The following is a 24,664-nucleotide window of genomic DNA, read 5'->3' as shown; positions in this document are numbered from 1 at the left end:
TTGTTACAACAACTCTAGAGGAGACACCATTTGTGGTTTTCGGAATGGATCTCCAGACTTTATTTTCATACACCTATCACAAGAGACAATGGTGGCTCAAGATCTTTTACTGCCACTGCTTCCACCCAGATGCAATATTCGTCCTTACTTCTTTGCTGCTCCAGCTCTTTGTAAAAATAATACAGAAAGCTACACATGCCCAACAGGGGTTCCTCAGCCTTCCTGAACTTGTGGGTACTTCTGGAGTTTTGAGAAAGGATAGTGGGCACCTCTAAGGGCTGCCATGAAAAGCAAGACCAATTGCAAAATGGCTGCTATGGGGGGCAGCTACAAGATGTTGGAAGGTTCTAATCCAAGCATCTTTCTATGATGGGGGCACTATTTCTGATTGGGCACTCCTTGCAGATCCAGTGGTGATCTTTCCAAGGATCTTCTCAAGCACTTCCTGCTTCAGTGAAGGAGAGAAAAGCCAGGATTGGCTCTTTTGAGGAAGAAGCAATGGTGGACACCATGTTGTGGATTACTGTCCCATGAAGAATTCCTGAGCTATCAAGAGGTAAGTTTCCCTCAAATGTTCAAATGCCATTTTGTTTGCTCAGACAATAGGCAACAAGACATGATGGTAAAATTCTTGCAGGAAGAAGGAATCTCATGAGTGTTCAGGAATTGTCATGCACAGCTTTCTTCACTATTCTTAAGAAGCCCTGAGGTAGTGAGAAGGTAAGGACAATTAATACAGTTGGGTGGGCAGCAGGCAGTTGGCTGCCTGGACATGGAAAGGTGGTGGCCAGCAGGACAGGAGGTTGCCACTCTCCACAATCTGCCACCTCAGGTGACTGCCACAGATCAGGTAACCTCAGTACAAAGCCAACCATGATCACAGATGAATTTATCTTTCACAAAGTTTTTCAGAATCATATTTGCTCAATTGCATTTAAGTCCTCAGGAGAGATATTTGAAGATTACTAGTTGCTAAGTCCATAGGAGCAAGCTCCTGCACAAACATGGTTAGTTTCTGCAGAATGGACACAGCATTGTTTTCAACCATTATCTTGTTTTCATTCAAGCTCCAGGGATTACACTGTAATTATTTTATAATCATTCATGAAGTTTTCTCCTGTTTGCCTACCACATTTAACCATTCTAGGCTGTGGTCAAGTCCACTTGGTTCAATTTCTGTTCTGCTCCCTCCTCATCTAAGTTACCTTTTGTTAACTCATTTTTAACCATCAGGCAGTCGGTTCATCTCAGCCAGATAAACATGACCCCATCTGGATGATTAGAATGATTCAATTACAAAAATATAGACACATTTCCCAGAAAGCAAATGTCATTTCTAAAGACCATCATATTGGGTCTTGATAAACAGCAATAGTGAGCATACTGGTCCTAAAAGTTGCTGTTTTTCTCTGATTATGAAATTAAGTAGGTTAATCGTGATCTTGTGGATCACCTGACTTTGATACACTTAAAAATTATGTATTCTGTGAGAAGTGTACAAACTGGTCTAACAGATTATAAAAGATTATTGGACCCCCTGTAGAATGTGCACTTTTTCAATTTTGATTCAGTCAATGCTGAGTTAATTTTCAAAATATCAAAAAATCTGACCAGCATGATAGCATAGCTCCTTGAGTTGTTTACAACTTGTAGCCTGGTGTAGAGCTCATCCAGGGCTAATCTGTTAAGGAGTGGTTTTGTTTCATTCACTCTGCAGACAATGTCCTACACAAGACTAAGTACTCTTGATCTTTCAAAGAATATTCTTGTTCATCTGGCCTTTGCTATTCCATATCTGCCTCCACTGATCAGGAGATGTGAAATAAGTAAAGACTGGATGGGATACACTTTTTTGACAACATCTGCTCTTTTGTAAAGATACGTGGTAGCAGTTCTGATGATACATAAAAGTTTCATCTTCATCTTGCAACTTGAAGGCAGGGATGGGATGGGTACCCTCACCCAGCACTTGGCCCTGAACGGTCCATTGAGACAACAGAATGTGGTTAACTTTATTGATACACAGATTGTTTTCTTAGGCGCTTCATGTTGATCATGCAGTACTATGGGTTGGATCCCACGAAAAATGTACCTCAAACAAAGAGGGAGGCAATTTACATCAATTTTCCTTTGCTGCAACAGCCCTTCAGCTCCTCCCTCACGATGCTCCTGCAGGACCCACCCACCTTCTAGGTTTAGCAATCTAGGTGGCATTTCAGACTGAAGGAGGATGTGGAGAAGTCGTGCTTTCACACACAAAATTCAGATGGGTTCTTCTAACTCACAGATATCCGTGATACAGGACCGTTTCTTCTTGAATGTTAATTACCAACTTGTACTGTAGATTTCTGCTTGCTTCCTTACCTACTGTGCACAAACATTTTTGTGATCTTTAGCTGCAGAGTTATTTCTGTCCAAGATAAAGCTTAGCTAACTCATCTTCATGCTCAGTTTGGGCTTAGCCCAAATCCTCTGAAGGATTTCTTTAAGCAATTTGAGCATCAGTGCCTATTAGCAGCCTAAACGTCAATATCTGAAGGCACTTTGAAAGCAGGACCACTTCTTACCCCATTTTCACCTCTATTCAAGCAAGTCTTGCAAGTTTTTATATGCTTTCAAAAAGCTGAAAAGTCTATTTGACTGGAGGTTACAGGATAAATGTATGCATACCATTGGTTCTCAAACCATTTTATCTCCTTCCAAAAAGAGGGGCCAATCACAAAGAGTACCTTGAACCTTACCATCTGCCATGGAAGTTCTGAATCTTAATTGTATGGCATCGTATTATGATTACTTGGAAGTAAAGACACTCTGTGCAGGCTCAGTTTCCTTTGTTAACTCCTCATAAGTCACAGAATTTAATTCAGATTCTAAAAAGTCAAGATTCCTTGTGGAAAATAATCTGTCACCCTAAGAGGTCAGTTTCCATTTGGCCTAAGATTGAGTTGGTTCTGACCAGATCTCTAGTATGAATATTAGTGACTTAGCTTCCCTATAGGGATAGTGGGAGGATTACTGAGATAAGGGTTTGAAGTGACAGGGCTATTTCAAACCCAGACATACCATCAGCATTGGTAAAGGGATGGGCAATGGGACATTTTCCATATGATATTGCTTTTGAGGGGAGGGAGGGAGGGAGGGAGGATGTGGGAGCTTCAGACAAAAAAAAAAAGAGAACGGGGGTTTGTATACTATAAGGAGCCTGTTTAGCAGGAAAACCATGCTAGTAAAGGCCCATTAAAGCCCAGCTGATGAAGGAGGAAGTACAGAAAAGAAAACCAAAGACTCTCTGACATTTTCACGCTCAGTTTATGGCAACCTCTTCTTGGTGTACCCTTTACTTCCTTGGTTACATTTATCAGATGAAACGGGTGGCTGCTGTTGTTGCTTTGGTGGGAACGTTGCACTCACAGAGCTGTTAAAGAAAACAAGTGTATAGCGCAAGCTTCCTTTGTGGCTTACTCTCTTTCCTATGCTGCTCCCCTGTCATGTCTCATGGTACTTCAGGATGGGGGTCACTAACTTGTTTGTTTTCTGCTAGAGTTTCAGCAGTTTTGCTAGCAGCTGCAGCTTGCTACTAAGATGGACACAGTTTTTGGGCTTCCATGCCAATGTACTTTGTTTTTTGTCATCACACAATACTTCCCAATAGGACATTTTGGTTAAGCAAAGAAAGGCAATCTAGAAAGATTTGAATACTTACATAAGCAGAGGTTCATGCTTACTTCCACTCTGTCTTTCTGCCCTCCCCCATCTTGTACTTTTAACAGTATATACTTGACAATTGGCTGGAAGAGACCATTCACATCAGTAACTTACAACTTATTTACACTTGTTTGGACAGTTTTGGGAAATGAGATGCCCCTCACCTTCCCCACAGCATTGTGGTGCTTTCATGTCTTTTCTGTGACGTTTCCCAAGCCCAGTTTGCTGCAATGTTTTGGGAGAAAAAACCACAGCAAAACCAATATATATATATATATATATTAATAAGCAATTGATGTATCATTGCTTTTTAACAATCCCTCTGAATCCCCAGCTTCCAGTTTTTTAAGAAAGCAGTCTAGGACTGCTAGTTTGCAGACCCTCTTCCTGGCAGCCTCCATTCCCCATTATCACTTGGTAGGGACACAAGGAGGAAATGGGGGTTGGGGGTTGGCATTGCTCTGATGCTGCAACATCACTTCCAGCATGAACCCAGAAGTAACATCATCACATCATGGCAATACTCTGGGATTCCCCAAAACTCCAGACTTTTAGTGAAAGCCTTGAGCATCACCCTGATACACTGTTAGTTTCAGGGTTGTGCTGTAAGTGACATGGCAGCATTGGAGCCATGTCATTGCCCCTAAAAGATCCCACTAATTGTCTGCACTAAGCTGTCAGTCTCTATCCCCTTCCTTTGCAGAGCTAGAAGGGGGAAAATCAAAAAGAGTCCAGTAGCACCTTTAAGACTAACCAATTTTATTTTAGCATAAGCTTTCGAGAATCAAGTTCTCTTCGTCAGATGCCTGATACAGAGACTGGTCAAACACAGAAGAGCAAGAGAGGGAAGAGGCAATTAGGGGGGGAGGGGGAGGGAGCAATCAAAACATTCCTTTGCTAGTATATGTAAATATCTCCTTTTGGTGTGTGTATCAGTTGGCTTCAAAGGAGTTTGCCCTGTTAGTTTGTAGAAGCCAAACAGCTAGACCATCCAATTCCAATGCAGTATGGGCCTTCGATAACCACAGCTCTCCCTGCCAGAAACCAGTGGGAGAACACTTCAATCTACCAGGACATTCCATCAAAGACTTAAAGGTCACTGTAGTTCAACAGAAACCTTTCAAAAACAAAATCCAACGGGAGGCTGCTGAACTGGAATTCATATGCAAATTTGACTCTGTCAAGCTGGGACTGAATAGGGACTATGAATGGTTATCACATTACCACAGGTAACAGATTTCCTTTACAGAGGTGGGGTCTGGGGGAGCTCAGTGGTACCTGGCGTGGGCTTTCGGGAACCACAAATCTCTTTGTCAGATGCATCTGGCAGGGAGAGCTGTGGTTATCGAAGGCCCATACTGCATTGGAATTGGATGGTCTAGCTGTTTGGCTTCTACAAACTAACAGGGCAAACTCCTTTGAAGCCAACTGATACACACACCAAAAGGAGATGTTTACATATACTAGCAAAGGAATGTTTTGATTGCTCCCTCCCCCTCCCCCCCTAATTGCCTCTTCCCTCTTCTGCTCTTCTGTGTTTGACCAGTCTCTGTATCAGGCATCTGACGAAGAGAACTTGATTCTCGAAAGCTTATGCTACAATAAAATTGGTTAGTCTTAAAGGTGCTACTGGACTCTTTTTGATTTTGCTACCACAGACTAACACGGCTAACTTCTCTGCATCTATGAGAAGGGGGAAAGTATATCTCTGCAAAGAAAGGGGCCGGAGACTTTAAAAAATGAAAGCTGAGAATTCAAAGAACCTGACAGACAAATGGTTGTATCATTTCAGTATGTCAATTGCCTATTTCTTTTTTGGGGTGGGGGCAGACTAAAGCCCTCCAGTGGGAGATTTGGCTGCTGAGGAGACTGGGCAGGAAAATTCTAGGAAATCTGCCATATGGACAACCCATTGCTCTTGTGCTATATTGGCAGCCACAGCACTAACGGAAACCACACAAACCCAGCCTGCGTGGAAAACACTTTACTCTGTATTACTCCCCCTTATCAGGACCTTCTACAATCACTTGTTTAGCTCTTGTACCACACCCAACCAGTGCTCATTGAATAATTTTATCTATGAATTTTATTAGGAAATGAAACCTGGTTATTTTAGAATCATACATTGATGTCCTTTTTGTTGAGAGACCAGTGAGAAGGGGTATATGAACAGTAGCACATATTCAAAAATACAGCCTTCCATTCTGGAAGGAGGAGGAGAACGAGACATATATGTACATATAAGAAACATAAATATCTGTATTGGGGACAGATGGAAATATCTGAAAGTACTAGTTTAAACCAAACTTAAATCTGACAAGTGTTTCCAAAGCTTAAGGAAACACATTTTCAGCCTTCAACTTGGTCTAAGCCAGTACTTTTTTTTTAACTCATTGTTATTAAACGTTGTGGCAGTTTGTTCTTTGCAATCCATCTTTAAAGCCAGCACTGTGGAGTGTGAAGTAGGGACAGTTCCAGGTTTCGAGGACCCTGTCCGCCCACCACCAGACCCCTCATGCCTCCCTTTTCACCACCACACCAACATTGCCCCCGTCTGCACATCCTCTTTTTGCAAGCCCTCCCATTGCCCATGCCCAATTGCATGCCCAACCTGCACATCCTTTTCCCAACAGCGCTGGCTGACACGTGTCTGGGAGTGCTGCTGCCATGGCCACTAGGAGTGCCTCCACTGTGCACCACCCTGATGACAATGGGCAGCTGGGAGCCAATCTCACAATCTGTTTCCCCAGGTGGAAGAGACTGAGGTAGTGACTTCTCAAAGACCCTTCTCAAAGACCCTTCATTGCATCTGTGACTGAATAAGGATCTGACCCAGGCAGCCATATTGGGGAATTCAGTACCTTTCACACTGACAGGCACAGGAAACAACGGAAGTGGATTGCTTCCCCTGATACACATCAGGGGAAAGGGGGCTGAAAAGTGCTCAGTGACAGCAGGCTACATGCAAGGAACTCTTGTTACTGTGCTGTTCATTTAATAAAACTATTAATATCTCCCATGTAGACCAGGGGCAACCTCAGTAATTGTTATTCTGCTGATTCCTCTCATCATTTACTCCTCCCATAGACCACATTTGTGCAGGTTCTTCCATTTCCCCATAGATACCACCACCATCTGATGCGACTGGGTCTAGATCTGAATCAGAACAAAACAATAAAATTAACTGCATGAGGATGGATCACTTTTTACATAAACTTGTTCAAAGCAGAAAAGTAGCACAGCAGTGAGCAAACTACTCAGATGGACAAAAGCTTAAAAAACAGCAACAAAAATTGCATCCATGCCTGCTGTCTAAACTGGTACAGCCCACCCTGCCGCCTCGTTTTGCTCAGGCATTGACTGGGCCGCCTACAAAAGGTAGAGAGAGCACATGGCTAGCAACACAGAAAACAGCAGCAGAACCTAGCAGTAACCTCAGCAACATACAGCAACAGAATACCTCTTTGTCATCTTAGAAGAGGCCTTGCTTAAAATATGAGCAACTCATTTTCCTGCACACATATTCCATCTCTACACTAACACAAAAGGCAAAGTGAAGGGCAGAAGAACTGCCATTCTAGTCAGTATACCATGCTGGGGCCAGGTAATAGGAATGGACAGGGAACTCGACCCCCACCCCTACTCAAAAATCTCATTCTCTTAGAAGCCACTTCTGTTAAAATTCTACACTTATTTGAAAACAAGTCCAACTGAACTCAGTGGCGTTTAGACCCAAATACACAAGACCAGGTCACTCTCCTAGGAACTTTTACTTGGGGGTAAGTTCTACTGATTTCAGTAGGACTGCTCAGCAGGCATAGACAGGATTATATTGTAAGCATTAAAACTTGGGATTTTAAGTCCAGTGGATGCCTCCATCCCTAGATTTGGGATCCAGGGAGGAACCTTCCCCAAGTCAGAATGATTGGTAACCCTGAAAGTTTAATTTTGTTTGCTTTACATATCTGTATTGTTTTGACACTGTAGAATTCCAGCAGGAGCCAAGGCAGCAGATAAGAGCATCTGACTAGAACCACAAAGAACTGGGTTTAAATCTCTGCTGCGAAGCTCCTAAGGCCAGACACTCTCAGCTGAGCTGACATGTTTGTCACATAAGGATAAAATGAAGAAAAACGAGGTATGTGCTTCCCTGAGATTTTCAAGAAAAATGGTTTTAGAGAGAGAACACAGAAGCAATATAAGCAAAGTGCATCACCTAGGAGATACACATTTTTTTATTTTATATATTTATTTTATAGTTATGTTTTTCTCACCAAGACTCAAAGTGGATTACACAGTGTAAATCAATACATCAACAGCAAGAACATGGTTTAGAATGGGGATTAATGGTGGAGAATCCCTCTAAGTAACCATCCCTCCATTCTTCATAGCCGTTTGCCAATAAAATCATGGGAAAGTAAGAGCACAAGGAAACCTGAGTTTGGAAAGCATTTTCAAACTTTATTTACAACTGTCACAGTGACAAAAGTAGTTTGAAAAAAAATGCTAGCTTTTTCCCTGAGGCTCAAAAAAGAATTACAGAAATATAGAATGTAATATACAACAGGAGAAGTTCAACAGGAGTGCTTTGTTCTTCAGACACATTCAAACAACAGACGTACGAGCAACAACAAAAAAAGAGGCATTTTGAAAAGGATATGCAAATATTTAAAGACAAACAGCATTTCCACTCTGATCCTAAGCGTAAGGATGTTTGCTTGTCTGAGTGGGTAACATTTGACAATTTCAAACATGGGACAAAATTCAAAAGCAACTAAGGTAACTGGAGGAGGGGGGATATTGAAAGAGATTTAGACTGATGTGCAGGTGTAAAAGCTCATTCTACTGAACAGCAGGACAAGAACAGGCATCCGGGATATAAGACTGAAAAACATCTGGATCCACTGATTTTAAAGCAACCTTGGCTAGGTAACGGTGCAAGACAGGTTTCAATGAAGACAAAATTGTCCACCAAGACAGGTAGCACGTGTGTGACAGGTTCTTGGCTGCCAAAAGAAAAGCAAGAACACCAACTATATCCCCCACACTTTATTAAAAAAGAAGAAAATCAACAACTCAGACAGGAATAATCTGCAACCTCACACTCACATGTAACAGTGACTCACAGCTGTTAAAAAGTTATTGCCATTATGTTGAAAACACAAGCAAGACAAGACTGAAAAATAATCCTGCTGATTTTTAAACAAGCAAACTCCATAACCCAATACCAGCGTTTTTACTACTCATGAGGTATCAAATACAAATATTTACACAAAGGCCCAACAGATTTCTTTAAAAAAAAATCAGAGCCAATAAACAAGGGTGATTGGGAGACTAGGAATTATTTGACTATCCTGTTAAGGCCATGACAAATATGCATCATTGGTGGGGTTTTCTATTGTAGTTCCTCCAGAACGGATGGAAACCAACTGCATTTCCTTGCTCAGAATGGTCATTTCCCTAGCCAATCCTGTGACATCTGAGCAGGGACTTCTCCATCAAACAGAGAGATGCTCTCCTAGAAATATACAAATTAGCTTACCCTGAAAATTTGTCTTCTTCTCTCAGGAAAAGTCGAACAGGACAACAAAAGTGAAGGTTATTATTGAGAATTTAGACCTTGAAGAATATCCATAGATATGTTGAAAAAGTACATTATTTTCTCCACAACACTGAGACCATAATACTTTTGTTTGGTTTTAGAAGAGAAGACCTGCTTTCCTTCAATAATCACTTTTGTTGTCCTGCTTTCACACAAGTTCCAAAGCTGTTTCTGCAACCTTATTAGATGGCCTGGTTGGCTTTCATAAAGCAAATTCTTAAACTTGCATTTGCACATGATCGATTGAGACCGCCTCAACGCCATCAGAAAAGTTGATGATTCTGCCACCAGAAATTGGCCTGGAGAACTGACAGCTGTTACAGGGCAAATGCATACTTTTAAGTCATTTTTATGGCAAGATCTCAACTTTATTTTTTCACACCCTTGCAACTTGTTTGTTACCAACAAGGCTATTGCAGAATGGCAAGGGCCATTTTGAAAAGTTGGCGCTGGACCATCTGAAAAAACTCAGCATTGCAAGGTTTGAATGTGTACTTAATCAAGGATTAGGGTGGTAGGGAGAGGGAGAAGACAGTTTTTGTCTACGAGGCTGGCACGCCAGTGCCAAATACCTTCATTTCTACACAGACTATGTGACCTTGAGAGAAGAAGTTATTGAGCCACTGCTCCTCTGTGCCATTCAGCAGGCACACCTGCCTCATGGTGTAATGTCACTGGAGCATTGAAGTGGCCTGCTACCATACTGCCCGCCTCCCAGCCCCCAAACACACACACACACACGCACGCAAAACAGAAGCACTACTTGAAGGCAAGTTTTAGAGATGAATACTATTCTCATGCTTTTGTAGCCAGAGGCAATTCCTTTCAAATACGCAACTGCATTTTACACTTGTCTTTTCACTTCTTCTGCCTCACACATACGTGGTCATGTGCCTGGCTAATCCTCCACTAAAGCGCCCTATTTCACTGCTGCCCCCTCATAAACCTCTACAAAATTCAACAGTGACCCTTAAGAAGAGCAGCCGTTACCCTGCCCAACTTTCTTCCTTAGTTTCAGCTGGAGATTGTCACATCAAACGCTTCAGTTCTCAATTGAGAAAATGAAAAAAAAACAATAACTAATATCTTGCAGGTGCAAAATTGAATGTCTTTTGTAGAAAAAGACTCTTCAGAACAGTTGTGGTTCTCCCCCTCAAGATGACACAGCATTTGAAGTAGTACAGAAGACTATCAGTGCCATTTATTGCTCCTGGCTCTCTTTCTTTGCTTCATCACAGTTTTCTTCTTCTTCTTCTTCTTCATCATCATCATCCTGGACCAGGAACTCCTCTGGCGGCCATCTCAGCTCCCCGCTCTCCACATCTCCTTCTGTTGGCTCTACAACAATGGAAGGGAGGCGGTCCTTCAGCTTACAGTAGCGATCAAAGTCTGAAGGGTCAGGGAAAATCTGAAACCAAGAGATTTACAACAGTCATTTCAATGTCTGTCAATATTACTTGCAGTCTAGTATCATTTCGCCCTTATAACTGCAGAGACTGAGTTACCACTGAGCATGAGGAGGACTTGGACCTTCATCTTACTCATGACACTGTCGCACCCTTGAAATCCAAAGGGCTTAGAGACAAGCGCCTTGCCTATAACAACTACAGTTTGGAGGAGACTTGGCTCTGAGCCCCCTGAAATACCCAGCCCTTTAGGACATTCAGTGACCCAACTGCCTTGGTGATCCACTTTTATGACTTCCACATGGAAAGGTTAAAATAAGGAAAAACTGTGCTGCAAGTCACACTCAGAGCTGCATTCAGAGATCGTAACAAAAGATAAGCACAAACACAGCTTGGTACATGGCCTTGAAGCCCAAAACGTACACACCAGTGCCATCCACATGCTACACAAAGCCACAGGTCTATACACCCTTTGACCTAAAGTGTGCAGCTGCTCATATGCTCAGCTGGAAGATACTGAAGACGAGGGGCCTGTTACAGTAGACTTTGCTGGAAGCAACTCTTCAGGGACTCGTATATAAAGGGTCTCACGTCACCTACTACCCAATCCTTTTTAGTTGGAGATACCAGGGATTGAACCCAGGACCCTTCAGATGCTCTACCACTGAGAGTCTCTCTACATGAGACACCTCAGCACGCGTTCATTAAGAGACGTAATGTAGAAGTGTAGTTTTAAAAGACAAGAGCCAGCAGAGATCACCTCTCAGAGGATTTGTTAATTTTACCTTTGCCTCCAGGAAGGCTCTGTCAATTTCACCTCTCCAGTCTAAGACTGTATGGGATCACAACCAGAGGGTAGTGAAGAATGGAAATGGGTTGAAGCTGCCTTCCAGAGCCGGGCTTGGATCTGGAGAAGTTTTAATGGGCTGAAGTTCCCCTTCTAGCATTTCACAGCCCCTTCACACAGTTCCAGTGTATAGCAAAGCCTTTGTGCTGCCCCTGGCTCTGACTTTTTAAACTACCCTTCCCAGCTGATAGCTCTGCAACCTTTGCTTGGGAAGGAAGCTTCAGCAGCCCCACCAAGCACATCCAAGCTGCTTACCATATGAGCAGAGCAGCCTGCAGCTTGGCTCTCAGCCCACCCAATGGGCAGATATTTATAGCTCTGCCCACACCGTGGCCTGGGTGTTACCATCTTCCCTTGCTTCAAAGATTCCCAAGGAGATGAGGAAGAGAAGACTGGAATCCTTGTTCCTGAATGCTATAAATGACCAGCTTCTGTTAGAGCCACCACACAACAAATTTCCAAAGAGCCTCCACGCAGCAAATGATCCTGTGGATCCACCCCAAGTCTGGGGTGGGGGGGGGGAGAGATTATTTTCTAGTACTCTGGCTAAACAGCTAAATTATACATGGTGTGCAGAATCTGCTCAGGATCTTCTGCAGGTAAATGTGATTTTTTAAAAAAGATAAGACAGCAGCTAAGCTAGGGAGAAGGGTGCATATCATGTCAAGAGTGGGGCAAAGGGCTTGAAGCTCTTTCCCAGTACCATTCTCACAGTAAGTTCTTCCCTGGGAGGAAAATAGAGCATGGGAGGGTATTTTAAATCAGAACAGCTGGGAAAAATATCTCTTCCTTGAACACACACACACGCACGCACACACCCTATTTGTCTCCCTCCCTCCCTGCTTTTGCATTTAAAAAGTCACAGAAGAGACAGATCACAGATCTCCTTTTTCACATGTTACTTCAGTCTCCAAGTCATTCGGTTATCCTGGCAATGGCCTAATTGTTTTTCCCCATCAGCCCTTCCAAAGACTTTAACTGCCAACCTCAGCTACATGCTCTCTCTCACTGCCAGAATATACCAGAATTGCCTTAGCTGAACAACTGAGCTTTCTGGGTGGCTATGCGAGACTTGTCCCATATATATTTGTTTACATGCAGTGAACCAAGTTGAACTTTCAGAACTGACTAATGACAAAACTTAGAATACACAGAAATCTTGACAGTTATTTAGAGAACATGGGGGAGGGAGAAGGAGTTCATTTGCAGTATGTTTTATAAGCTGATGATGTCACAGCAGAGATCAGCAAGTATAGGAAACACCAGATCAGTAAGTGTTCAGTGTCATTTTTGGTACATTAGGTCAAACAAGAATAGCTGCTTTGAAAATAAACTGGTTGCTTTCTCTTACACCCCTCCTTAAAACTAAGTTAGTGATTTCCTTAAATGAATATCCTCCAAATGTGTTGCCTGGATTTTCAGTATTTTTAATAGACTGAACAATCTTATCTCAAACAGCTGCAATAGAGGAGGTCAAGATTTTTCCACTAAGTCATGCATAAAATGAGATGTTGCAACTGCACTCAAGGACTGGGGATGGCCCAATGGAAAATAAATGAAGTCACATTTCCCAGCACATGACAGACAGAGAAACAAGACAAAGCTGACTCTGGAAACAAAGGAACAAATACATCTCTACACAATGAAACTTATATCCCGGGAACAGATACAGAAGATTGGCTCCTTGTTGTTTGCTCTATACACAGAAGTTGTACCATAGCTTTTAGGGACTGTTCACATATGCAACTATCCCACAGCACAACCTTTTGAGGATGTCAGCAGAGCAAATCAAGGAGTGAAACAGTAAAATAAAACTGAAAATGAAGACTTCCGGTTTTAGTAATCAGGGTTCTTCAACCCTGACCAAGTAAATACTGGCCCGGCAGGTGATTTCTTGCTATTCTATTAGGAGCTTGAGGCAAAATAATGTGTTTGCACCCTCTGGCATGCCATAGGTGAGCAATCTCTTGTGTCCTAGACTGAACAGAATAGAAATTGACACTACCTGAAACTCAAAACCTGTACCCATAAACTATTTCAGGTTTACGTTAATTCTTTACCTATGATCGCCAGAGAGTTGGTACACAAATGCATATCTAGGATATAGACCATCTTAATATTTACAAGGCCAAAATAGTTAGGAATATGATCCACCAGCATTTTTCAGCCTCAGGCAATTCCTTTGATAAGTCCACTTTCCACACCATCCCCTGCTCCACATTACAGAAGATAAATCTAGCAGTGCTTGTTAACTATGAAATCTGCGAGCAATAGATGGTGAGAACAAAACAGATTGCCACCCCCTTTATGCCTTACTTGGGCGTTTCCAAAGGCAAGTTGCTGGCCACAGTCTGAGGCAGCATGCTGCACCAGAAGTACGGTTGGTCTTAGCAAGCAAGACAATCTCACATTCAGGTAATGGCCAAAGATTTCACCCAGACAGCCAGGAAAACTAAAAGCTCAACAGCTGATAAGAAACCTATATGCCTCCTGGTTTCCCCAGGGTGTAGCTTTAATTCCTATCAATAAGTGCAAAAACCATTCAATGGGAATGACTGCATGGCCCAGGCTAGCCAGATCTAGTCAGATCTCAGAAGCTAAGCGGGGTTGGCCCAAATTAGTATTTGGATGAGAGACCACCAAGGAAGTCCAGGGCTGCTGTGCAGAGGCAGGCCACGGCAAACCACCTCTGTTAGTCTGTTGTCTTGAAAACCCCATGAAAGGTCACCATATGTCAGCTATTACTTGATGCCACTTTACACACGGACACGAATGATTGCAAGTGTCATTCCTCCACAGACCGAAGGGGCAGCCAGACTTTCATCATAGGATCATTTCATATTTAGCAGTGGTTATCAACATAAAAAATGCTCACATTAATAATGAATGGAAGTTTGATTCCTGTACAGTTGCCCTGTTACAATTTTCAAATCTGTATAGCCTGCCTTTCCTTACTGTGGATAATAAAAGCCGCCCCCCCAATCACTAAAGTAACCATTCCTTCTCCCAGATCCACCTGCCCTCAAAGGCCCTGCTATGTGTGCCCCCAATTGACCAAAGCAAGATAGGTGTGTACTACATACAAGCAAGGAGCTGAGACACCAATATTGTGAGACCCTGCTCCTCAAAAGATTTGCTTGGTCTAAATCTGCACTTGTTTATAGGCAACAATGTCTTTATTCTCTACAGTTTTAACCTTTTAAAAATTAAATTCCATGCCTTTGGTTCTGATCTGTTGTGCTTAGGATGTTCTACTGTGATGCACGAAGTTCTTAGCCTTTAAAATGGCTGGTGTGGCTATGCTGCTTCTAATAGTTTTACCTGCTGCTATTTCTGCACCAGTGGTTTTATTGTTGTTTTATCTGCTTCTTTTTAATGTTGGTATATTGTTTGTTTGTATAGTGTACTTCTAATGTGTTGGTTTTATGAAAGCCACTTCAAACATCATTGATGGAGAATGTGACGAATATATATATTTTAATGAAGTAACAGAAGAGCAAACTATGGGAGAGGAGCATTGAAGGCTAGCATTCTACCATGGCACTGGAACCAAGATGCAGAAAGCCATGACACTTCTATTAAAATAATAGGAGAGTGAGATATTACCTAGCCACAGACTAAAAATTTAAGAAAGTCACCTCACGAAAACAAAGAACTATTATTTTATATTCAGAAACAAGATGAAACTGGAGCCCTAAACTTCATCTTTCTCCTCCTCATCATCTGGTTCTCTGCCAAGCTACCTCCCCACCCCCACCTTAACTCTGCTTCCTCTAGAGTTGAATGAACTTGGCAACAAGAGTGGAAAATGTTTTAGCAGCCACAACAAGGGTTGCTGCCTGTCAGGTCTTTGCGTACAAACCAGAGAAGCTCTGCTGCAATGCAAAATAGCCTGCAAGAAACTGAGCCATGCAAACAAGGAAACCAATACTGCCGGAGAAACAGTCAAGATATTCATCACACTGCACCATTGACTAATTCATTGCTAGTACAAAAACCAAGTATTGCAGCAGCAAAGATTTGGGAGGGGGGTGCTTTTGGCCCAACCCCACCAGAATGTAGGCCAACCCAGGGTTGTGGCCATACTGCCCTATGGCAAACCTACAAATAGGAACCATCAGCCCAAATGCAGCCCACCAAGGATCCCAATAAGGTCTACATGACTGGACAGCAAAGTGACTCTCAGGCACGCAACACAATAGCTGGACTGTTTTGCTTGAAAGGTCACAACTGTTGCAAGATAAACCCTATATGCTGTGCAGGCCAGCCCAAGCTATTCCGCTGCTCCCAAGCCATGGCACCATAGAATCCAGCACTTCAAGATCACTTGTGAAAGACACTAAAGCATCATTCTTGGATCCTGCACCACATACAGTCTCAGGCCTGCATCCCAGTATCATCCCCTTTGACTATTCAAGTTATCTTTGGCTGCAGTTCTGAGGTCACAGTAACATTCCTTCAAAGACTGCTCTGAACACACACACACACACACACACGCATGGTCAATGGATTCCGCTCGCCAGCTGTTCAAAGCAATTTATCTTCAGAAAAGTAGAACGCTCATGTCTAAAGTCAGGCATATTGTTTGCTCAGCACAGCTGTCGCAAACAGGGAGATTTATCACATGGGTACCTAGTTCAGATTCCATTCCAAAGGGGTAAAAAAATGCAAAAAGAATTGTCCAAGCCGTTGTTTTGACAACAGACTAGTGAAATGATTCATTTTGTCCAGAGGCAGCCTCCATTTCAGGCACCATTATTAGTGCTGTATTAGTACAAAGTGAACCTGTGAGAAAGTGATTCAACCTCTCCAAGCAGTTGACACAATTCAGAAGGGGGGAGGCAGAGGGGCAGGGCATCTGAAGAAAGGACAAATCTGCTCAGAATAGGCTGGCAAAGGATCCATGGCGAACAAAGCCTTTGTTCAAGTATTTGTCAATTTAGCATAAGGCATTCCAATGGAATGCCCAATTATGGGGCATTTAACCATCCTAAATTGTGTGACGGGCTGCAACGGGCTGAGCCCAAAAAACTGGGCCTGCTAGAAGCTGACCTGCCCCAAATTGACATGACATCAAGACTGAGGGAACAGGCTGATGTAAAGACACTGGAGGAAAAAGAATATATAAAAGCCTCCCCCAAATATCAGGAGAGGTATCCAAAGCTTAGCACACCAGCCAAATGGAGCTGCTGGAGAGAAACTCCCCCTAAAGGTCACAGAGGCACAGCTGGGAAAAGAGGGCAGGTGAAGCTGATGGGGAACAGATCCTCACCCTCAGGTTCCAAGATAGATACAACACCTCCTTGTCCCCAGGGGAGACATAAGAACTGCACAAGGAGACATCCGGTAGGCCAGTGATGAGATGAGCTCCCGCCCATCCCTCAGAAACCAAGCAGATGACCAGCCCAGTCAGGATTGTGCTCCTGAGGCTTCCAAGGAAAAACAACAGTAACAACCAATGACCAATTTTCTCCAACATATGAATAAAACCTGTGCAGAGTGTTGAACTACCCCAGCTTCCCATCCCTCTTTGCTTTTTCCATTCCATCATATTTGCCGTTCTTAAATACAGGCACTAAGGGCCAGTTTATATCATCAGAGCTTTCTGAGGCGTGGCAGGCTTCTTACTGCCAATACCGTTTTTCTTTCAACCAATGAAGCAGTCAATGGTGCAGTTACACTCCCCAGCAGTATCAGACTCTATTACTCCAGGGCATGTGGCGGGGGGGGGGGTGCTTTTTATTAAAAACACAGATTAATAGCAAGTCAGAGGAAAGCTAGGTGGAACCTCTTTCCCTACTGAGCTACTTTTTAGATAACAGGGTATGGGGTTTTTGTAGATAAATATTCAAGCATGTACCACCACTCCCTGCAGCCTACTTGAGGCGATACAGTTCAGGTAAAGCTTTTTCAGTGTATGCATAAACCATCCTCAGCCATTTAATAACTAGCGATGTCTTGGATATAGAGAGAAGATGAAAGCAGCATAATGGCACACAGTTACTGGTATGAGCAAATGGTAGTTGCACAAGGAAATTTACAGTGATGAGGCTGAAGCACTAATGCAGAGCAAACAAACACTTGCAAGTTGCTAGAGAGGGCAAGAAGAGGGGCTGCCTTACAGATATTCCATGTCAAAGCCAACAAGAAACAGGCTTTATAGTAAGTTTTTATGCGTGCTCCAAAAGGCTGAGAAACCAAAATCTCAATTTGCCTGGGAGATATTAGCACGACACTTTCAAAATTGCTACGCTGAGCTAAGAACTGTACGTTTTAGAACTGTAATGAAAACTTCCCCGAAGATGGAGCCTCTTGACTGGCTTCTCAGAAATCTAAGAACACTCAAAGAAAACAGATTAAGATCTTAGGTAATTCTGCATGCAGTGTGTCTTGTTATGTGATGGCACTGAAACCATGTCTGGTAGCAGAAGTCTCATTGTGATAATCAGTTCAAGAGGAGGGATTGGGGACCTAGAAGCCTTCCATTTTAAGGTCTACAACAAACTATTTCCTGAGTCACAATGAGGGCCACATTCAGAAAGGAGCTTCAGGTACATCCCAGCTGGTGTGAGAAAGTATCATGAGGAAAGACAGGCATGTTTTCCACTTTGATGCCCTCTCCCACAGTTCAAACCCAACATAATCCCATTAGTCATTTGCTGGCTCTTGACTTCAGCATTGGGCATGCTGGTGCTAGGACAGCTGCTGCCAATTCATGACATTTAAACCATCTGGACATGCCACCCCCCCAGTACATACTGGCCTTCCACATACAAGCACAAGGATCAAGGACCTAGGCAGCTGCTAAGAAAAGATGAGAACAGACTCTGGTTTCATCCTCATGCTACTTTGGCTGCAATGCTCAAGCCATTGACTCTTCATGGTGTGCTAGTACAGTGCAGAGGTTAAGAAAACTGTGATCCAAGAGATCTTTGGTTCGTATTTCATCTTTGCCATGAATTTGCAAAGTAGGCCTCCCATTTACCTGCCCAGAGTACTATTGCTGCTTCAAGATCACTTTGGTGGGCCTTGAATGCGCTGCCAGTTGTGAAATTCTGCTGTCCTACTGAGAACACTTATAGAGAGCTGGCCTTTGGGGGCTAGCAACAGAAAACATCCAGTTTCATTTTCTCTCTAACTTATCAATTTATCCCTTGACAAGTCATGTGAACTGTCCAGATCTACCTTAAACAAGTTGAAATGTGCCTGAAAGTCAAGAAAAAATCCTGGCAATATCATGACCTAGAAACATTGGCTAAGCAGTGTGCTCAAAGTTGTCTCCTGCACGTGTAACTACCAGTGCAAAAGCCAATGCATGCCCAGTAAGCCATTCTGTGACTGAGCTTAGCTAGTTATTTGTAGGCAACAACTTATGGACTGAATAAAACTGGGCCACAATCCAGTCTTGAGTTAAGCATATTTAAACCCATTGATTTCAACGGGTCTGTCCGGAACTGGGCCCAGCTGTACTGACCTCAATCTAGATGCTAAAGGTGTATTTTTGAACCCCAAAGAGTCTTTATGCCAATACTCACCTTCTTTGAGGCAGCCTTGAATTGTACATTAATTCACAATTTTAAAAATCCATAGATTTTTAGCATTGATCCCTTGTCTGTCAGTTATAGTCTTCCATAGGAACCATGTCAAAAATGACTGGCAAGAAAATATTGTTAAAATTAGCTATAAGTAGTCATATCACCCAAACTGCCTTTTCAGTGAGAATAAAATCTCAGAATCAACTGGGAGAATGGAATGACTTAAAAGATAGAAGCAGCATATATTGCAAGCTTCCAGCTGCTCTGTCTGAATGAGGTGGTATCACTGAGTTCACGGATATCCTAAGCAACTTTTCAGTTGAAAGGATAAAATATAAACAAACTCCGAAAATACAAGAGACCACTTTTGACAGACAAACTGACATTGAAGACAAGAATAGCAACTAGCCATGTAATGGAAGCTTAAGCATGTTTACTCAGAAGCAAGTTCCTTGGTGGGATTTTCTTCCCAGTAAGTATATTTGCATAGCTTTGGGGAAATAAGGGTCATTAACCTCAGAGGATCCAACTTCCAAGCACACGTGTGTAGAGATCAGGCTGCTAATCTAACTGCTCCTACCAAGGACGCCTTCCAAGATGCTGATTAAGAACAAGGTAGTAGGTCAGTTTGTTGAAAGTCTCTACCTAATCCCTAATGCCTCTATTGGCAACCAGCCGCTAACTGGCTAACAGTGCCGCATGATGCACAGCAAGCTTACCTGATAGGACAGGCCATCTTTGCGAGGGCTTAGACCAATCTCATCCATAGATGGAGCGCTCATCACCTCAGTCATGTCAGCTGATCTCAAATAATCAGGGCTGGAAACAAGAGGCAAAGAATAGCTTCAGCTGTTACAGTCCCTTTGAAACCACACTGGCACTGAAGCAAGCCAAAACTCTGCTTAAAAACCAAAGCTTCACACTGCCAAACCGCCATTCAGATATCAGCCAGGACATCTGACCCTATCACCCACCCTCTTTCACAGTTAAGGAAGCAGTACCATATTGGAGAGAATCAGAGTAATGCACTTTGTGGACTCTTTCGCAATCATAAGAATGGAGGAGAATCCTCAGGAGAATCTTCTATACACTGTGTATACTACACATGTACACTATGTATTAGAATACAAGCTGAACAGAATCTAGCAGATCCCAGAGCAAGGTATCTAGTATTTTCAGGTGGAGGATTATTAAGTACACAACATTGGACCTATGTTGCTCTGTATCACAGCACTTTTTCCTCCACTTTGTTCTCACCCAGACCAACAGACATATATAAGGGTATGCTGCTGCTGCAGCAACCCATCACAGCCTGGATCCCAGCACCCCAGCTGAAGGCCATCTCCCCTTCTGGAAATAAGCCTCCCAAAGCTGACAGAAATAAGATGATAAAAGGCCTTGTTATGACACATTAAGTCTAATGAGTTTGGCATAAGTTTTCATGAGCCACCACAGCACATTTTGTCAGAGGCACAAAATGTGACATTCTGACCAATGGGTAGAAAACTTGTGTAGAAAACTTGCAAGAACAAAAAAATGCATGATCTCCTTAAGCCATCTGCTTTCTCAAAACCAAAGTGAAGGGCATTTGAAGGCAGAGTTTTAACACCAGTCTCAAGGACTTAACTCTTGATGTATTCATTTTGCAGCTTCACATCTGGGATTTCCACGCCTATGGTTTTAATCCAGCATTTCTAGCATTATTCATTGTGAAAACCAAGGCAGATTTGCATACCTAGCCAAGAGCATCTCCATTCTAGAATATGCTAATATTGTTTCCATTTCCTGCCACAATACCTTGAACTTGCCTGCATCCATTCACATCTCACATTGAAAAGGAGCATCCCTGTTGCACACTGCTGCCAGAAGCTGCAGCTGTGTTAGTTTAGATGCTCTGACACAGCTTTATTGCATAAAGTAGGGTTTCGGATGCATCCCTGATACCATACGATACCGGCAGCATTGTCTGCCAGTATTCACCAGTCATCAGTCTATTCTGGATGACAGGAAATAGCAGTTGAAACCAGGGGAATACAACAGCTACCATTACTATTCATGCCACACACTCAGGGATGCTACTCCTCCTCAGAGAGTTACTTCAAGAGCAAGAAATACTGAGTACTAAGCTTGGACAGGAATGCTTAAGACAAAAAACAGATCACATAAAGGGATCACTTATGAAAGAAACAGATTACTATTTATAGACTGCCAGCACTTTAAAGGGTAACATCCACATAGATCTCTACTCCACTGATCTTCCATGCTAGATGTTAGTTGCAGGAGGGTAAAGGGAGAGAAAACAGTACGAACAAAAACATATGGATAATTTCCCTGCCTCCAAATAATAAACAGGTTGTCTACAAAGTGGCAGTGCAATCCCCATGCAGAGTTACTCTAGTCTAATCCCGCTGAATGGGATTAGATTGGAGTAATGCAGCATAGGATTGTACTATGAGAGCTGCATGTAGCAGGACTGAAGTAGCTTGGCATATATGCCGGGGTATGTTGGAAGATACTAGCAGACTGGCTGACTCCACTACTTTCCATTTAGCCTCTGAACCTGGGGGGATATCTGAAATGACTGCCTGCTTGCCACAGTCCTCATTTCTCCCCACCCTCCATTATCTTTTACAGAGTCTTGAAAAAGGAAGTGAAACTGGACGTTGCAAAAAGTGAACAGTTTTAGCTGTTAAGATGTTTAGAATTTCCTGCTGTGAGGCTTATTAAGCAGAGACTAAAAATGTTTGCTTAACTTTATAACTTTTGGCTCAAAAGAAAAATGGGAAGAGAAAAAACCATACCAGAAATACAGGGGTAGGGTAAACAGCCATTTCTTTGAAATTTGAGTGGAAGGGAAATGGGGGCTGGATGGTAAATTGGCTTACTGGGCATTTGCAAGTTGAAAACCCAATCTCACAGCTTTTAAACAGTGTGCAAAAGCAGCAAAAGTCAGCAAGTCAAACTGAGCATTAAATACAATCAGCACCACTCTAAGGAAAAAAAAAACATGATTTGCTGACAAGAATACTCTAGGGACGTAAATCCACAAGTTTGTCAATGATCTCAACACTTGGTTTTGTAGGTCAGCTCATAGATCTCTAGCGCAGAGATTGCACAGCTTTGAAAAAGACAAGCGCTGAGAGGGTGACTGTCTTTGCCAATTGCTTTTGAAAAATGCCACTTGCTTCACACCTGCTAATACTTTTTCAGGCAACTCAAGTTTTGGAAAAAGTGTCACCGATTTGCTAAAAGGAAACTGCAGTTTTTGAGTCTGGCGGGACTTGACAGACCAGCATGATTTTGGGGGGTGTGAAGCGAAATGAAGTCTCCTTCACGCCAAGGACTGTACATGTTCATAAAGCATTCTCTTGTGGGAGCAGCCACTGATTATGGGTATTTGAAAATGAATGCCGAGCCTCAGAATCAGGTTTTGTAGCTTCTGCACCATCCCAACATTGTTTGATGGTAGCAGTTCTTAAAGCAGCCCTAATTAATGCCTGTCTCGAAGACCTCTCAGGGAGGTGATTATCCAACTTCTCTACTCTGCTCGTTTTACTGCAGGATGGCAAGAAAGAAGACTGTCCCTAGTTCGTTACAAAAGTACACCTGCAAAGATTTGATGTCAGCCATCTAGATACATCCTAGGCTTTAGTCAGACACAAAATCTCACCACTGCAACTCGGTGCGCATCATTGGTTTGAGCTGCGGTTCAGCCCTACAACTTGGAATGGAAGACATGTCAGGATAACGCTGAGCATTTCTGAACACGTGCAGAGCACCTTTCCGTCGGCAAAGCCAGCAGGGCTGCCAGCTTGCCTTAAGCCTTTCGAAATCTGGCAGGGACCAGCACTGCTCGATTTCTTTCTTGAGCTAAGGCGGCTGCTTCCTGGAGACAAGCGTTACAGAAGCAGCTGGGGCGGCCACGCTGCCCGCCGGCTCGCTTCTGCTTTGTTGCTGGACGCGGAGTAGCAGCTGCCCAGTAGCCAGCCAGCTTCCGAGCGCCATCAGGTTTCCTGCGGGCTGCAAAGAAGCGATGCAAGACCGCCCGCCATCCCGCGGCGGCGGAGAAACTTTCCAGGTTGAGGAGCAATCGAGAAGATCCGCACTTGGGGGGGGGGGTCGTTTCAGAGCCATCGCGTTTTAAGCTGTTGACTGCCCGGGGAAAACTGCCTGTGGGTGCGGGAGCCGTGCTCGCTGCACAGGACGCAGCCCGGACCGCTGCTGCAAGCAAGCGAGCAAGGCCGAGGCGAGATACTCCGTGCCCGGGAGTAGCGGCGGCTGCCTCGGCTCGGCGCTGCAGCTCCTGTTGCGGGCGCTCCCTGGAGTCTTTGGCGGGGTGAAGCGGAGGATAACCGCTGGCTGACGGAGCGCTTCCCAGGCGGCCTCATTCCCCAGCAGCAGAGCGTGCGGCGACTGCTAAGGAGGTGCGCGAAATTGCAAAGGACGCCGCGTGCGACTGCCCAGCCGGACCGCAGTCCGGCTGCCAGTTTCTCAGAGCAGCAGCTGCAGGGACTGCGGCGCGGTTTGAGCGCACAGGATCGGGCTGCACTGGGCTTCTTCGGCGCTTGCATGGGGGAGGGGGAGGGGAACGTCCGCCTGGTCAAGGTTTCGAAAACGCCAAGCCGAAGCTCCGCGCCTCCTCCATTCCTACTTCCTTTGTTATCATGCTCTTGCCGCCCACCCGCTCCCACCTCTAGTGTACGTCTAAGTATGTGACCCCCGCGAACGTTTGCAACTCCTTCCTAAAATTTCCCTTCCAGAAGCGCCCCCCACCCTGGCTGCGCTGCACGTCCGCACGCGCAAAGACAACGGCAAGACTAGCAGCTACTCACCAGTGAATGGGGAAAAAAACAGACATGAAGTCTTAACAAAGAGGCTGACCAAACGTCCTTCGCGTCTGAGCTGGGGGATCGCGCGGGCTCACAGCGACCACCAGACGGTCCGCAGCGGGAGAGGGAAAGAAGGGATGAAAGCGCCGCTTAAAGGTAAGGGGAGAAAGAAAGCACAGCCAGCCGGCAGCGCGAAGTCCGGCCCGCGCAGACAAGTCCAATTACTGCTACAGCTCAGAGCCTCGCAAAGAAGTCGGGAAGGCGCCTTTATAGCGAAGGGAGGCGTGCCGCGCGCGGCGGCCCCGCCCCCTCCCTCCGATGATGTCACCAAAAGCATGAATGGTTCCCTGCTCCGGGCCCGTAGCCGAGCCGCGCCTCGGAAGCAGGAGTGGGCTTGGGAGCGCTCCCATTGGTCGCCTCCCGGCTCCTACGGCAGCGTCTTCGGCACGAGCTCTGCTTGCTGCTGATGTCTGTAGTTACCTAACCCCCATCTCGGCCAATCATTCCCGGTTTGGCCGTCACCCCCGTGAGAGGTTTTGGCTTGGCTCACGGCGATAGGCGTTTGTCAACGAAAGAAAAAAAAAGAGAAAAAAACCAACTCCTCCGAGAACCGGAGCGTTTGCGAAGAGAACCTGCCAATCGCCAACCCTTGGTGGGACGTGATTGCGAAGAACGTCGCAAATGGGTTTATTTACAGTCTTTCATTCTCAACAAGGGGGCGGACGAACGCACGGCACGTC

The 24,664-nt window shown here is 44.1% G+C and overlaps 1 protein-coding gene across 1 annotated transcript; it reads right to left on the bottom strand.

Annotated features, from left to right (window-relative positions):
* Window positions 1-7,904: 7,904 nt before the first annotated feature.
* LBH (LBH regulator of WNT signaling pathway) lies at window positions 7,905-24,157 on the bottom strand. Its single transcript, XM_054980695.1, has 3 exons — window positions 23,928-24,157; window positions 19,815-19,914; window positions 7,905-10,715 (listed from the first exon to the last, which is right to left on the bottom strand). The coding sequence occupies exons 1-3, from the start codon at window positions 23,951-23,953 to the stop codon at window positions 10,509-10,511; spliced, it is 333 nt and encodes a 110-aa protein (XP_054836670.1). The 5' UTR covers window positions 23,954-24,157; the 3' UTR covers window positions 7,905-10,508.
* Between the last annotated feature and the right edge of the window lie 507 nt (window positions 24,158-24,664).

Source organism: Eublepharis macularius, chromosome 1, assembly GCF_028583425.1.
Source record: "Eublepharis macularius isolate TG4126 chromosome 1, MPM_Emac_v1.0, whole genome shotgun sequence".
Classification (NCBI taxonomy): Eukaryota; Metazoa; Chordata; class Lepidosauria; order Squamata; family Eublepharidae; genus Eublepharis; species Eublepharis macularius.
Note: the sequence above shows the minus strand (reverse complement) of the source record. Positions and strands in the feature narration are given on the sequence as shown.